The 14,282-nt window shown below is 30.9% G+C and overlaps 2 protein-coding genes across 7 annotated transcripts; one reads left to right on the top strand and one right to left on the bottom strand.

Annotated features, from left to right (window-relative positions):
• The first annotated feature begins 573 nt into the window (after positions 1-573).
• Positions 574-3,647, top strand: LOC113855272. The gene is made up of 5 exons (XM_027486842.1): positions 574-1,628; positions 1,754-1,858; positions 2,431-2,591; positions 2,680-2,884; positions 2,974-3,647. Exons 1-5 carry the CDS (start codon positions 1,071-1,073, stop codon positions 3,157-3,159), a joined length of 1,215 nt encoding a protein of 404 aa, XP_027342643.1. The 5' UTR covers positions 574-1,070; the 3' UTR covers positions 3,160-3,647.
• A 2,139-nt stretch (positions 3,648-5,786) lies between these two features.
• LOC113856362 (sodium/calcium exchanger NCL) lies at positions 5,787-11,078 on the bottom strand. 6 transcript variants are annotated; one of them, XM_027488152.1, is made up of 8 exons: positions 10,673-11,058; positions 9,923-10,123; positions 9,316-9,501; positions 8,311-8,492; positions 7,936-8,081; positions 7,539-7,815; positions 7,156-7,464; positions 5,788-6,314 (listed from the first exon to the last, which is right to left on the bottom strand). In XM_027488152.1, exons 2-8 carry the CDS (start codon positions 9,972-9,974, stop codon positions 6,066-6,068), a joined length of 1,401 nt encoding a protein of 466 aa, XP_027343953.1. In that variant the 5' UTR covers positions 9,975-10,123; positions 10,673-11,058; the 3' UTR covers positions 5,788-6,065. The 6 variants fall into 6 exon arrangements, with proteins under 6 accessions (XP_027343950.1, XP_027343953.1, XP_027343955.1 ...); XM_027488154.1 differs by having other exon boundaries at positions 5,846-6,314; positions 9,944-10,123; XM_027488151.1 differs by having other exon boundaries at positions 5,862-6,314; positions 9,902-10,123; positions 10,673-11,063.
• Between the last annotated feature and the right edge of the window lie 3,204 nt (positions 11,079-14,282).

The following is a 14,282-nucleotide window of genomic DNA, read 5'->3' as shown; positions in this document are numbered from 1 at the left end:
AGTGAACATAATCTGAGAAAAAAATTAAAACAAAATAGACAGTGAATACGTCTCGTGCATCTGTTCATTTTAATTCCACAAAAAGCCATGCATGTGTTGTGGAAATTTGGATCTCTGCAGCTATTCTACCTCTCCAGAAAAAAAAGAAATAAAAAATTGACTATTGTGAAACATGAGATTGACTAACTACAAAGTATTTTTTTTTTTTTTATAACCATTAGATATAAATTTAATGATCTAGATTTTGACTAAGATGCTGGAAAGGATCCAAGACTGTGCTGTGGAGGTTGATAAGTGATTAAGCAAAGAAAAATAAATCACCATAAGTGGGCCCCGATAAAGGCCATGGTCCAATCTCTGAAATCAAATGGAACAAACAACCTAAGATGACGCTTTCTACCAAAACTGTCTCTTAGCTACTTTTATTAGCACTCACAAAAAAATTATTTAGAGAGAGAAACAACATCTACTACTCCAAGTACAACTTGGGTTCAGAGAGAGACTCTACATTCATCGTGGTTTATAACTTCGGAGTCGGTCTAGGAACAAAATAAGGAGGGTAGAGCGAGAATATAGGCGATAAATTAGTGAATATATATTATCGTTCATAATTGCTTTAGATTTTCATGGTTTTAATTTTGAAAAAAAGATGGCTTTTGTTTTTGGATTCAGTTATCTTGTGTATTTATTTTGAAACTCAGACAAGTAACTTGAATTGAGAAAAATCCGTGATCTTTCAGATAATTTTCTCTCTCATCATCTTCAGTCTTTGCTGAATATTTGGCTGGTTTTTTGGGTTTGTTCCACTTAGTCCATGCCAGCGAGATTTTCGAGTGATCTTCAAGTTCTTTTTAGATTTTACTTTTAGAACTATAATTGGGGTTTGTGGGTTGAGATGTCACACGTTTTACTCTTTTTCTTAAGGTGAGGATCCTGGTTTTTGCTTAAAACCTTGGTCTTCAAAAACAACACTCCTAGTGCAAGCATTCAAATTTGAAACATAGTTGGAAAGCACTGTTTTTTTTTATTATTATTATTTATCACATCACTAGACGGGTGATGATACAACAATGGTTCAAGAAGATCAACGAAATTGTAATGGTGGTGGCATTGGAGTTGTTGGTAGATCTTCCAAGAAGCCAAAGCAGAAAAGGGTACCTCAGAGAGGACTTGGTGTGGCTCAGCTTGAAAAGATAAGACTTGAAGAACAACAAAAGAGAGATGCGGTTGCAATTTCAGCCTCTACAAATTCCTTATCACCAACCAAAACACCCTATTTGCCTCTCGCAATTACGAATTTTCATCACTCCAATGAACCCTCTTCCACAACCCCTTCACCTCTGTCACTACAACAACAACAACAACAACAAGATGCTGAAGCTCCAAGCACTGTTCCATTGGGAAACAGTGGTGGCTTTGAGGCTGGTTGGCCTTCTACTTCAGTTCCTGGACATGGGAATGTTCCCAAGTGGTGGAGTTCCTTTGGGTTTGACTTTGATAAAGGCAATTTTGGGGTGGACCCAGGATTGCCAATTCCACCAAGTTTGCCTTTTGAATCCAACCCAAATTGGTCTTTGCCCAATTGGGTTCAGAGAACACCACAACAGCATCAATCTTCTTCATCAGTGGTAAGACATTATTTTTGTGTGTGATCTTGTTCTTTTCAATTTATATGATGGAGTTTTCATTTGCCATCTATTCATCACATTATATTACCATGGAATAAGAAAGGTTGGATTTATGGAACATGTAGGTGAAAGTAGGAACTTCATCAACAACTGTGCCTCGTTTTCTAATAGAGCCCCCTTCAAACCAAAATCATAGCGGCAGCGGCGTGCCTGTAATACCAGTGGATAAGGTATACGCAATTTGTGCTCTTAAAATTATTCATCTGCATCTTTCAGTTTGTTTACTATATATCATAGTTGAGTTGTTTGATTTACAGATAATGTTTTATAATACTACTACTTGGATTAATTTCCTCTTTTAATGTCTGAAATTCTTTGCTTGTTTAGTTGGATGTTCACATCTTCATGCGTGTTCTAAATGAATTCACTGAGTGCTTGTTTGGATGAGCGTCTGTAAACTTGATCATGAAGGAACTTAATTATGTAAAATTGATTTTGTTTAAAAGTGAGTTTAAAGTAACATTTTAGTCTTGACTTTTTTTTTCTTAAAAGTCAAGCTGTACTAAAATTTAGTATGTTAATTCATACATGAGTTTGAAGGCAAAATTAATTTTAATTGAGAACACTCAAACATTGATCTTTTTTACAAAATCACATTATGATGAAAAAAACATGATTCGCCAGTGATTTGTGGTACATCTAAACATAAACTAAGATTTTGAACTGACACATTTTGATACAAGAGATCTTCCTCAGAATTTTATTTATGAAATTAAATATAGGTGTTTGAAACTTGGTGCAGACGGTTGGCACGAAAAGGCACTACCCTTTCTCCCTGGATTTTCCTCCTGCCCCCGCTGTCAATTATAATTTTTCCTTCTTTTCTGAAACAAGAAAAAATTCAAAAACTTCATGCGGTAATGGAAGTGGATTCAACTTCGATGCTAGCAATTCAACTTCCAGGTTTTTTCAGTTTAATCTTTTGGCCTTTATGTTATAGTTGAAATTCTTGTCTTCTCACATCATGCTTGTATTTCTGTCTTATCTGCAGAGAAGTCCCATTCTTTTCAGCATCCAAGTCTGAGCCAAACTCAAAGAAAAGAAAAATAGAGAATGAGAATTTTAGTGGAGATTTTCTCACATTGGCTCCTCCATTATCTCCCGCATCATGTTCGCCTTCAAAGTTGAAGTCTCCTTCAACTTCCCAAGCATTGCACAACCAGGAATATCCTCAATTTGAATTTCAATCATGTCAGGTGTGGCCGTGTGGGCAAACTCATTATCCATTTGTTTCAAAATCGCTATTTTCATTGTTCACTCTTAACTTCAATTTCATTTGTTAAAGGGAAATGTAGAAGATCAAATCCCTACCCCACCAGTGTACAGGCAAATCAATCAACAAAATCAACCCTTTTACAGCTTCTTCCTTCCAGAAGCAAAGGAGGAACAAATTGAACAAACACCTGCCAGTATTCAGAATTATCATGAAGTGGGAGAAAGTATTGATCTTAATTTGAAGCTATCAATATAGCATTTATAGGCTAGTTGTTTCCTCACTATGAAACTAGCATAGTCGCCTTTTATTTACTTTTATTTTTACTAGTGGTAGATATTTATAAATGTGCACATGTAGGATTGAATATGAAAAGGACAAGAAATCTTGCCATGTGAGAGATGTTGATTTATTTGTTTGAATTGTTTTGTCTTGATGAGGCCAAACTATGGTGTTGTGCCTTTGAGCATTGGGGTTAAGGGCTTGTTTCGTTTTTTTTTTATTTAATTTTTATTGTTTATGTTTCCATTCTTGGTTATTGAAGTGGCTGGTTGGATGAGTCAGGAACTGGAGTGGTAACAAACTGTAGCATGTGGGTTGTGGAGGTATCTGATTGTGCTTTGTCGTCTATTTGTTTCAGTGGGGTCCCAAAATCTGGCCTCCATTATGGGTCCAAAATGACAAAATAACACTGCCAAGGCCCTCAACATTCAGTAGCACGTCTGTCAATTATGACTTAATTGATTTTGCACCAATGTATCATTAGAAACTATAACTAATCTTACAAGTGTATGTTTAGAAATAGGTTAGAAAACATGTAAATATAAATTAATATAGAAGCTACAACTAATCTTAATGTAAAGTAAAACATGTTATAATTTTTTAATGAGTGAACTGTATATCAAGTTCTTGAAAGTATTAAAACTGGTCGTCTTAATGTATAGAAAAAAGGAAGTTATAATAAAAAAAGCCCTTGAAAGTGCATTATTGGTTCTTATACGTATTTTAGTACGGACCCTACCTTTTTTGTAAGGTCCGTCATCCTTATTACCATTTTCATTCTATGAAAATGTCACATAAAATTACTAAACTATCTTTCTTGTTTTTTTCAAAGAATACTCAATTGCCTTATTTATAGTATATTTTCACATCATATAGGTTGCATACCCTGAATCGGCAAATCGTTTTTAGGCAGTGATTACTGAAAACTGGATTTCATCTACAACTTAATATGCTTGGTAAAGCCATAATTAGATTATGTTTAAACATTATTTAAATTCTTAAATCTGAGTTTATGTAGAAAAAAAGCTATTTCCATTGAGTGAAGCAAAACTTTAAAACCGGTAAAAGAAAACTTGGAAGAGATGGTCCACAAACAAACTGAAAGCACAAGAAAGGCCCATAGCTATTACATTCTTGGCTACAGGAACAAGATATACAGTATACCCTAAAAAAATAACAAGCCATACTCATCCTATATGGTATGGCTCTTTAGACAATATAATTGCATTCTGACCAAATAAATATATAAGATAAATGTATCGTTGACCAAAAATCAAAGATTAGATAAAAGCATAAGAACACTGATAGTGTGTTTTCTTGATTTGTGTTTTCTTGTGTAACACAGGTGTAACAAAAATTCAGTTATGTAAGTTCAATTTTCATAATTAATTTAAAATTAGTTTTAAAAAATTGATAACTAATTTTAAATTATTTTTAAAAAATTATATGTATATTAAATTGGCTTTTTTTTTACTATATTTTTTTAACCGGATTAGTATTTTAAATTCATTTTTTTAAAAGTTTAAATTTATACATCCAAATTCATATTGTGTATAAAGACACTATTTTATATTTCTAGTTTATTAAATCTTTGTTATATCAGTTGACAAAAATTCTCTATAATTATCTTTTATTATTAATATTTTTTATTGACCTTAATTCTTATAATTAAGATTAAATATTCAAAATATTATTTTTAAAATGTTATAACTTTAATATCAATATTTATTTTTATAGATTTTAATTTAAACTTTCATCATCATCATCAACTTTATTTTTTTAAAATAATTTTAAAATAATAATAAATATTTTACAAAAAACTTCTATAAAGTATAATACAATTAATAAATATTATTAAAATCTTTTTAAAACACACTAATTTAATACAATAGTGCAATACAATAAATTAGTTTTACTTTAAAAATTAAATTTATAAATATATTGAAAATCAGTTTTGCCTTATAAATTAAATTTAAAACTAATTTAAAACACACTAATTTAATACAATTAATAAATATTATTAAAATCTTTTTAAAACACACTAATTTAATACAATAGTGCAATACAATAAATTAGTTTTACTTTAAAAATCAAATTTATAAATATATTGAAAATCAGTTTTGCCTTATAAATTAAATTTAAAACTAATTTAACATTAGATTTAAAACTGATTTTAACCAAAAACAAATTTAAAACTAATTTTAAATAAAATTCAAATTTTAAAATAAGTTTTAAATCAATTTTTAAAAAATAAAATAGATTAATTTAAAACATAATACATATAATTAGATTTAAAATAAATTTTAATTAATTTTGTTTCAATCTAATCTAATCCATGCAGCCCTAGTCACATTGTGTCATAAAGACAAAAAATAAGTTAGTGCGCCAAAAAAATATTTTACGATCACACAAAAAATATAAAACAAAGAAAATAAGTTATATACCCTTTTCTCTATCCCCTCCCCGGCCCACAAACAAAAGTATGAAACTCACGATATGCGATCCGGTAGGGAGCTAAAAGCCCACAATTCGTATTTTGAACTAAAATTTTAGTGTGATTTTGATTAGAATTTAAAAGTGTGGTGCCATAAAATCATTTTAATGGAACTGATTAATCACGTTCTGAATGATCAGAAGCAGCGCTATAAAATGGAACTTTTTGAATGGAATCACGTTACCGCAATCACAGGCGAATTCCACAACATAATTTGCAACAGTGCTATAAAATGTATAATTGCACTCGTAATGAGCTGACTAATCAAAACTGTAGCCACTCAACCGTTCTCAAGCGATGTCAATTCCATCATAAATGGAGGTCTCACGCAATGAGCTATGATAAACCATACAGCCATACAAGGAACTAACATAAAACATAATTTGGTCTACGACCAACCAAATACAAAATCAAGAACATACACCAATACCAGGGAGAAGGGATAGAGTAGTATAGCCAGTATAGATGTCCATAGAGGGAAGACAGTGCGGAAACTGGCAAAGACACCAACGACAATGCAAACCACAAGAATAACTAACACTTCTGAAGAGAAGTTCCATGTCAATCCCCTCACATAAACGAGGGCCAAAAAGACTGATAGGCAAAGCACATTATTCATTGTCACTGCACCATATATCTGCAAAAACAATAGAAATCATTTTTAAATGCCTTAAGGCAAAAAACAAAATAAAACTACAGTAATTAGCAAGTGACTATCAGCCAGTCTCAGTCATACCCATGTGTTGAAAGAAAAGTATGTGAAAGGACTAGAAAACCAGCACCAAATGTTAATAAACACCACTAAAAGGAATTCAAACTAACAGGAAGGTGTAATTTCAAATAAACTTCCCATGACATTACATATTAGCATCAGTTTATCCTCTTAGCGTTGTCTCCACCTTGCCCCCTAAAAATATTTACTATTGTTTGGTAGACCATGAAAGGGACCCCATCCAACATCATATTTATTCAAAGGTGAAATTAATCTGTAAGTCTCAAAATTATTCAAAGATTTTTTAAAATAAGTTCCTAAAACTTTAAAGTTTGTAACTTGCCCCCTGAACTTGTGAATCATTTGTAATTGGGTCCCTGACTAGGGTTTCATTCGATAATCGATATAAGAACCTAAATGAAAATTTTCAAATAGTTTAGGGATTAGGTTGCTAGTTTAGTTATTCAATAAGTCCTGACCTATTTAAAAAATTTCAATAAAGTCCCTGTATTAGATGGAACCGCCAAGTGTAAATTCAGGAACCTAATTACAAACTTTAACTTTTAAAGTATTGGGGCCTATTTAGGGACTTAAATATTAATTTAACCTTATTTAAACACCAAAGAGACCTAATTCGGTTAACTCGTTACTAGTGGTTTTATTTAAATAAACACATTAAAATTAATTGATTACATTGTTAACTGAATACATTAACTGTAAATATCATCCTGAATAAAAGGGACAGGGTACAAAACAAGAAACAAACCTCAGAAAAAGTTAACGAGGCAGTTTGCCTCTTATCACGACTAGCAAAGATTATTGCTGACACTGCTTCACTTGAATTGGTTGCTAAAGGCAGAGCAATGAAGGAAATGAAGAAAGCAGGAATACTTGTAGCATCAGAAAAGTTATCAACTGCATCAACCAGAGGATCAGCAAATGCAGCAGCAATAATAGTACCCAACAGCAGCAGCAGCACTGCTTTGATGGAAGTCCACTTAGCATTCTCAATTCCCTCGGCATCTTCATTACTCTGATCCCCCACATCCAGCAGATCATGTTCCCTCTTAGTTTCCTGCACACGAAATCCCATTCAGTCAAAATCACTAAAAAGAACAATTCAGTGAAGTTGAGGAATGCACAGCTTACTGTGTGAAAATCGCTTAAAAACTTCATTGTGTGTGGACCAGCATCACCCGATGCAACTCGAGAACTTCTGGCCTTGTGAAGCCATCTACAGACACCATTAACAAATTCTCTTTGATCAACAAGTTGGTTACGAGAAGTATCAAAATCCTCCATGATTCTTTTTACAGCATCATCATGATCCAGGTCAATCTCCTCAAATTGAATTCCAATAACCAGTGCTCTCAATTCATTACGAGTAAGATTGCCATCATTATTTTCATCAATTGTTGAAAACAACCTATATATTCCATTAAAGAAGTAAGCGACAACCCAAAGGATGAGAATACAAAAAAGAACAACAAACTTCTTTCAAAGTAACATGTCCAATGTCAAAGCTAAAGAGGAGAGATAGTTATACTTTCTAATGACGTCTTCATCAGGTTCACCATCTTCTCTCAGCAACCTTCCCAACGCACGCTTCTTCAAATGTCTCAAAAGTCCTAAAATAACATGTTTGTGTTTAATATATTCAAGTTTTCTCCTTTGTATCCACGGCTGGAAAATCTGCACCAATTTTTCTTTTTCTTAATATCTAAAAGACAAATTATGGCCAGATGTTTTAAATAATGGGTCACATCTTCATCCAGTATACAATTAAACTGCTAAAGCATCACATACAATAAAAAAAACTGTGTACCATCAGAATTAAAAAAAAAATGGTTTTGGCAGATGACAAAAAGAAACACTTATGATAATATGCACGTGAAACACAAATGCACCCCAAAAAAATTACCTGGTAAAGGCAATAAGCAACCAATAAACAGAGAGAGACAATGAGAGCAATCAAAACAGCCAAATGCCTTCCCGAATTTGAATTGAGAATTTGTGGAAATTGAACAATCACAAATGGAAGGACAGATATAGCCATAATCCTTGCAGCATAACTTGTCCAAATATCAGTACTAACACCAGAACCTGCACATGGAAATTTGGTAGACTGAGGCTCCAAATGAATCAAACATTCCAGACATTTAAACAGTACACCACAACTGCATATGCGCAGATATCATTGTTTAGAAATACATTAATAAATAAATAAGAAAATGGTAGAGCACGATATAACTTCAACCAGCACCTTCTCAAAGTCCCAAAGGCATCTAATCTATAACCAAGACAACAATAATGCACATAGTTGTTTGAATGCACTACATAAACCTTGGTCCAAAATTATAGTAGACGAAAGACATTTGCAGAGTTCCAATTATTACTAGGTTAACTATCTTCCAATTATTACTTGTCAGAGATGTTCTAAAAGTATAAAATCATTCCTTTGGCTTAATAATGACATGGTATTAGAGCCTCTATGATCAAAGGATCTAGAATTTGATCCTTGCTTGCTACCCTCATTTGGTCATTCTTCTAAAATAAATTAAGCATTATCCACCCACTGTTTAAGCTAGAAGGTATCTTGTATGAGAGGGTGTTCTAAAGATGTTACAGGTCTTCAAGCTTAAGCTTTTAGAGTGGTTGGTTCATGACACTTCTCAAAAAAAAAAACAAAAAATCCAATAAATTAACAAATTAAGCAACAACCAAGCCTTATCCAAATCAATAAATTAAGATTCAGCATAAAACAAAGTGACACAAAATATAATGAACAATTTATAGAGAAACTCCAGAAGAAAGTTGATAGATTGAATGACAAGAAAGACAATCTTAACGCTTAAGGCAGGGAGAGTTTAGCTTAGCGAACTCTCAATTTTTAAAATTAAATAATGAACACTATAAAATGACATACCAGTTAAACTAAATCCTCTAGTGTCTCGTGAATCTATTGCAATTGAATCCTCAATGTCACACTTGCCAACTATTACACAGGTCCCCCATATTATAGTCAGAAGCAGCACTGTTGAACCAGCTAGCAGTCCCATTCCAACAGATACTTGACTTTGAGCAGTTTCTTTACTACCTGAAAGTCCAGATACTGGAAAAAAAAAATGCACATTACGGGGGTGGGAAAGGGTAAATAACAGCAGAGCATAAATCCTAGAAGATGAGATACAAAGAAATTCCAAGAGAAAAAGAATCCAACGTAAATATAATGCTGTCACAAGATTAGAGATATCAGTGAAATTGAAGAAGCATAAGAGATGTAAGGTAAGGGATGTCTCAAAGCAGTTGCTGCTAGTCAGATAAACCGATATCAATTAAATTCATCAATTTGGCAGTTAAGAATTGAACAGTAAATCTATAATTTCTAACATGACCATATCAGCGAGCGCTGCTATATCTTATACTTCGAGGTGAGAATGTGAGAGGAGTGAATATTAACTATACAATAAAAACGAATGATCAAAATTTGATGTAAACAAAACAATATTAACCATTTATATATGGTTGTATACCCAAGATGGATTTTTCAATACTTGAACATGCATCTTCACTTTCATGGGCCATCCCAGGCTCAAAAACCACCTTTCTCTATTCCACTAGTCACCACAGGACAAAAAGAAAATTAAATTCTGTTGCGAATGGGGAAAGGAATGCATCAGCAACAGCAAAGTCAGAAGCCGTACACGAGGGCACTCCATCCTGTGGGGTTCACACTGAAAGTGGATCCCCAAAAGCAGAAGAAAAAGTAAAGCAAAAAAGCAAAGAGGGAGAAAACTCAACATCAAACACCACAAAGCAAAGGAAAAGAACATAGGAACGGAAACAAGAGCTGCAAAGAATCCAATAGAATGAAAACACAGTTAAAAAGGTTCAAAACACCGATTCTTCATCAAACAGGCAGATTCGAGATCGTGACACCTCGCGAATCACTTCAATAAACAACAATACACTCCACAATTACATCACCCGCTTCACCTATAAAGCTGAAATTCAAAATTCCAATCCGCAGCGACTCATAACAACTCGTTATCAAAAAAACCTGTAACTTCGAATATTCAAAAAAAAAAAAAAAAAAAAAAAAAAAAAGAAACAGCACGTAAACCACAATTTACGCCACCTCACTTAAAGTACAAAGTCGAAATTCAAATCCCAAGCCACTAATATCAACTCGTTAAGATCATATTCCAGTATCACAAGATCAAAAGTACTCAGAATTTTTATAAAAAATTGAGAAACATAACAGCGGGTAAAACGGCGGTTACCGAGAATGAGCATAGCGTCGGGCAGTGCACCGAGGATGGGAAGGAACAAGCCACCAACGATGCCAGGACCCAAGATCTCGAGCAAAAGTTCACTGCCATTGGACAAGAATGTAGCGGCCTTGTACATGAGGAAGCCATAGACGACGATGAGGAACAAGTTTCCGATCACAGTGGTGGTGCACGGTAAGAACCCGTAGGTCTGCTCGCAAGATGACTCCGTTGGAAGCCGCAGAAACAGGTTCTCCCATTTGTTCCCCTCGCCACCATCAGAAACGAGATCGCGCGTGATGGTGCGAGCGTGGGCGTGACCGCAGAGGATCACGATCCCAATGAAGAGGCAGAGGATACGGTGAGAAGTGAGAGAGGGAAACATTGTTATGGTTCGCAGCGTGGCCTATGAGTAAGACACACACATATATGTCTCTGAGTGAGTGGTGACTGAAGTTGACGGCTTCATTATTAAACCAACTTTTTTTTATAAATATTAACTTATTAAAAATGTTGAAATTTTTTATTATTAAAATCAATATTTTAATGAAATGAAAGGATTATTTGGAATTAATTATTTTAATGAGTTTCATGGATTATTCCATTTTGGTCTGAGCAAGTTTCGGTAACTTTCCTTTACAACTATAGAGGGTTTTGAAGTCGATGTGATGTAAACGGAGAATTTGAGAGAGAATTAGAATGAAACAAGATAAAGATTCACCAAATTTTTAGTATTTACTATTTGAGGGGAAAAATATGACTCCAGATTGGAGGGTAAATTAAATAAAAAAAAAGGACCAAAAAAATCCTTACAGAAACTTATGTTAAAATAATATAAAAATTTATATGAATATTTATTTTTCTTTATTTCACTGTGGAAATTGATTGGGATTGAAGGTGAGAGAGAGAGAGAAAGAGAGAGAGAGAGGGAGAGGAAGATGAGGTAGTTGGAGGAAGCAGGTAAGGTGGGAGAGTTTAAGTGTGACAAGTGGTGGTTCCGTATTGTACTTTCTTCCAGAGCAAGATATTTTGTCCCATCATCTTCTGCTTATCGTAATTTAATTTAATGATCCAAGCTAAAGTGATTTTATATTTTTCATTTAATTTCTACTTGTTAACGTCAAATTTCAACATTCATGTTCAAATTCTAATCCACGCCCTTTCCTATAGCTAACTTTTCCTCTTCACAAAAAAAAAAAAAAAAAAAAAAAAGTCAACTTTTGAAAATATTAATTCAATTATTGAACATAACTTTTGAATATTATATCTTTATTTTATTTTATTGTATTGCTTAGAAAATACCGATGCATAAAATATTTAATGCTTATTACAAAAGATATCGACAATTTATTTTTTAAAATATACGTTTAAAGGTATATAATTAAAAAGTTATAATGTATTAAGTTTATTAAAATTTATATAATATTACAAATTTAATATACTATCAATATTAAATATTATAATTTTAATAAAAAAATTTATTCTTTTATATATATTAAGTTCTCTACTTGAAAAATAGTCAAAAATTTTGTCAAGTATTCGGTTTAAAAATCAGTTTTCATGCGTGTTTTAAAATGTCTTTCTAATTATTATACTTCATATGGATAGAATTTTAAATTTTTTATATATAAAAAATTTCCACATTTGTATTAAATAATGTAATTAAATATTAGTACAATTAAATTCGTTAAATAAAATATTAATATAAGACTGTTTGATTTATCAAGGATATTTTATAAGAGATAATTTATCAAGCATTTAATGTGAATGTTCTAATGAAAATTAGAACTATAGACTTGTTTTAGTTAAGATAAAATCTAGATACAGTATTTTTTGTGTTTTTAATATAATTTTACGTCCAAAATTAGTGTCAACGATGATATCAACCTTTGAAGGAATATATCAACTTTAATAATAAAGCATTAAATAATTTTAACATATCACCGATTTCATTCTCATTTTACATTATTTTAGTAAAACATTACATAAAAGCTAATTTGCTATTTTAGTACGATTTTATCTTTTTTATGATAGAGTAAAAAAATTTCCAATCACATTCAATTTTGCTAACTTTAAAATGTACTTTTTTTAAACTATATAACATTGTATATAATAAAAAATAATTTTTTTACTAGAAACATAGTATTTAATAATATTAATATATTAAATTACATTAAATTTTTAATTTTTAATAAAAAATATTACATATAAAATGTTTATAAAATATAATATTACACAAATTAAAAGAAGTGAATTTAGAAAAAAAACAAACAGTTACATTAACCTTTATAAGCAAACATTAAACAAGTCCAATATATCACAGATCTCGTTTTCATTTTACTTAAAAAAAAAAAATACCATACACTAATAATATAATAAATCCTGCTAATAAATAATATCATTAGATATGGAACTTTTATATATATACATGAAAAGGAATCCTTATAACTTATACCACTTATTGAATTCAATAATATCATTAGATATGGAGTTGATTGAAAAGTAAAAATTTTTCATTGTTATGTTGTTACACTCATGTTACTTGTCTGAGAAACATGGTGATAAGATTTTGTATAATAGATCTTATTGCTAGGCAACTAAAAAGTTATTGTGATGCACAAAAATTGATAAAATTACGAGTGATTCAAAATATTTGAAATTGACATATTCATTAGAAAAAATGTGAAGAAATTTAACATAATTGTTAAATACATCGATATTAATTTTGTTAATTAATCCTTTAATTAAAAAGATCAAGCACTTAATATTTAAAAAGTCGAGAACATAAACATTACAAGTTGTTTTGATGTACTCCACATCAATTTGTTGGTGAAGTTAATAATGTGGTGAATCACGTTCTTTTTAATTGTAATGATATTACTTTTTAATATGTTTTTATTAATTATATTTTAATTTTTAAAGTTAAATTTATTACTTAACTTTCTTTTATTATTTTATATAAATTTTTATGTTTTTTTGTGAATCTTTATATTTATATTTATAAAAAAATTATTATTTTATATAAATTTTTAAATTTTTTATATATCTTTATTTATGTGAAATTCATTATACTTAATTTATTATTTTAGTGTTTAAAATTATTATTATTTTATTATATTTTATCTTTTTAATATATATTATTTGTAGTTGTTAAGTTAAGTTAAAAATATTTTTGAAAATAATATTGTAAATAATTATATATATATATTATTTTAAAAAACAAAATAAAGTATTAGCTAATTATAATATGTTAATAGTGACATGATTTAGAGATTGAATAAAATATTTTAGACACATTATAATTCAGCTTTAGTTTATTTTTATTTAAACAATTTTATTTTGCTTATGCAAAAATAGTTTTTTCTCCTAACTCTTCATCTTTGTCCTCTCCACCCTTCTTTTCCTTCGCTTTCTCCAGCCCCATTCACCCTTACTCACTTTTTTTTCTCTTATAATTTTTTAAACAAAATAAAAATAGAACTATACAACTTAGTTTCCGCATAAATTAAAAGATCCAAATAATTTCTAATAATAAAAGACATTTTTAATGAAAATCTACGACTAAAGAATGAAGAATCTGTCTCTTTGACGTTGATTGAAACGAGATTGAATGTCAAGCACT

Source organism: Abrus precatorius, unplaced genomic scaffold (genome assembly GCF_003935025.1).
Source record: "Abrus precatorius isolate BTA unplaced genomic scaffold, Abrus_2018 Scaffold11, whole genome shotgun sequence".
In the NCBI taxonomy this organism is placed as follows: Eukaryota; Viridiplantae; Streptophyta; class Magnoliopsida; order Fabales; family Fabaceae; genus Abrus; species Abrus precatorius.
Note: the sequence above shows the minus strand (reverse complement) of the source record. Positions and strands in the feature narration are given on the sequence as shown.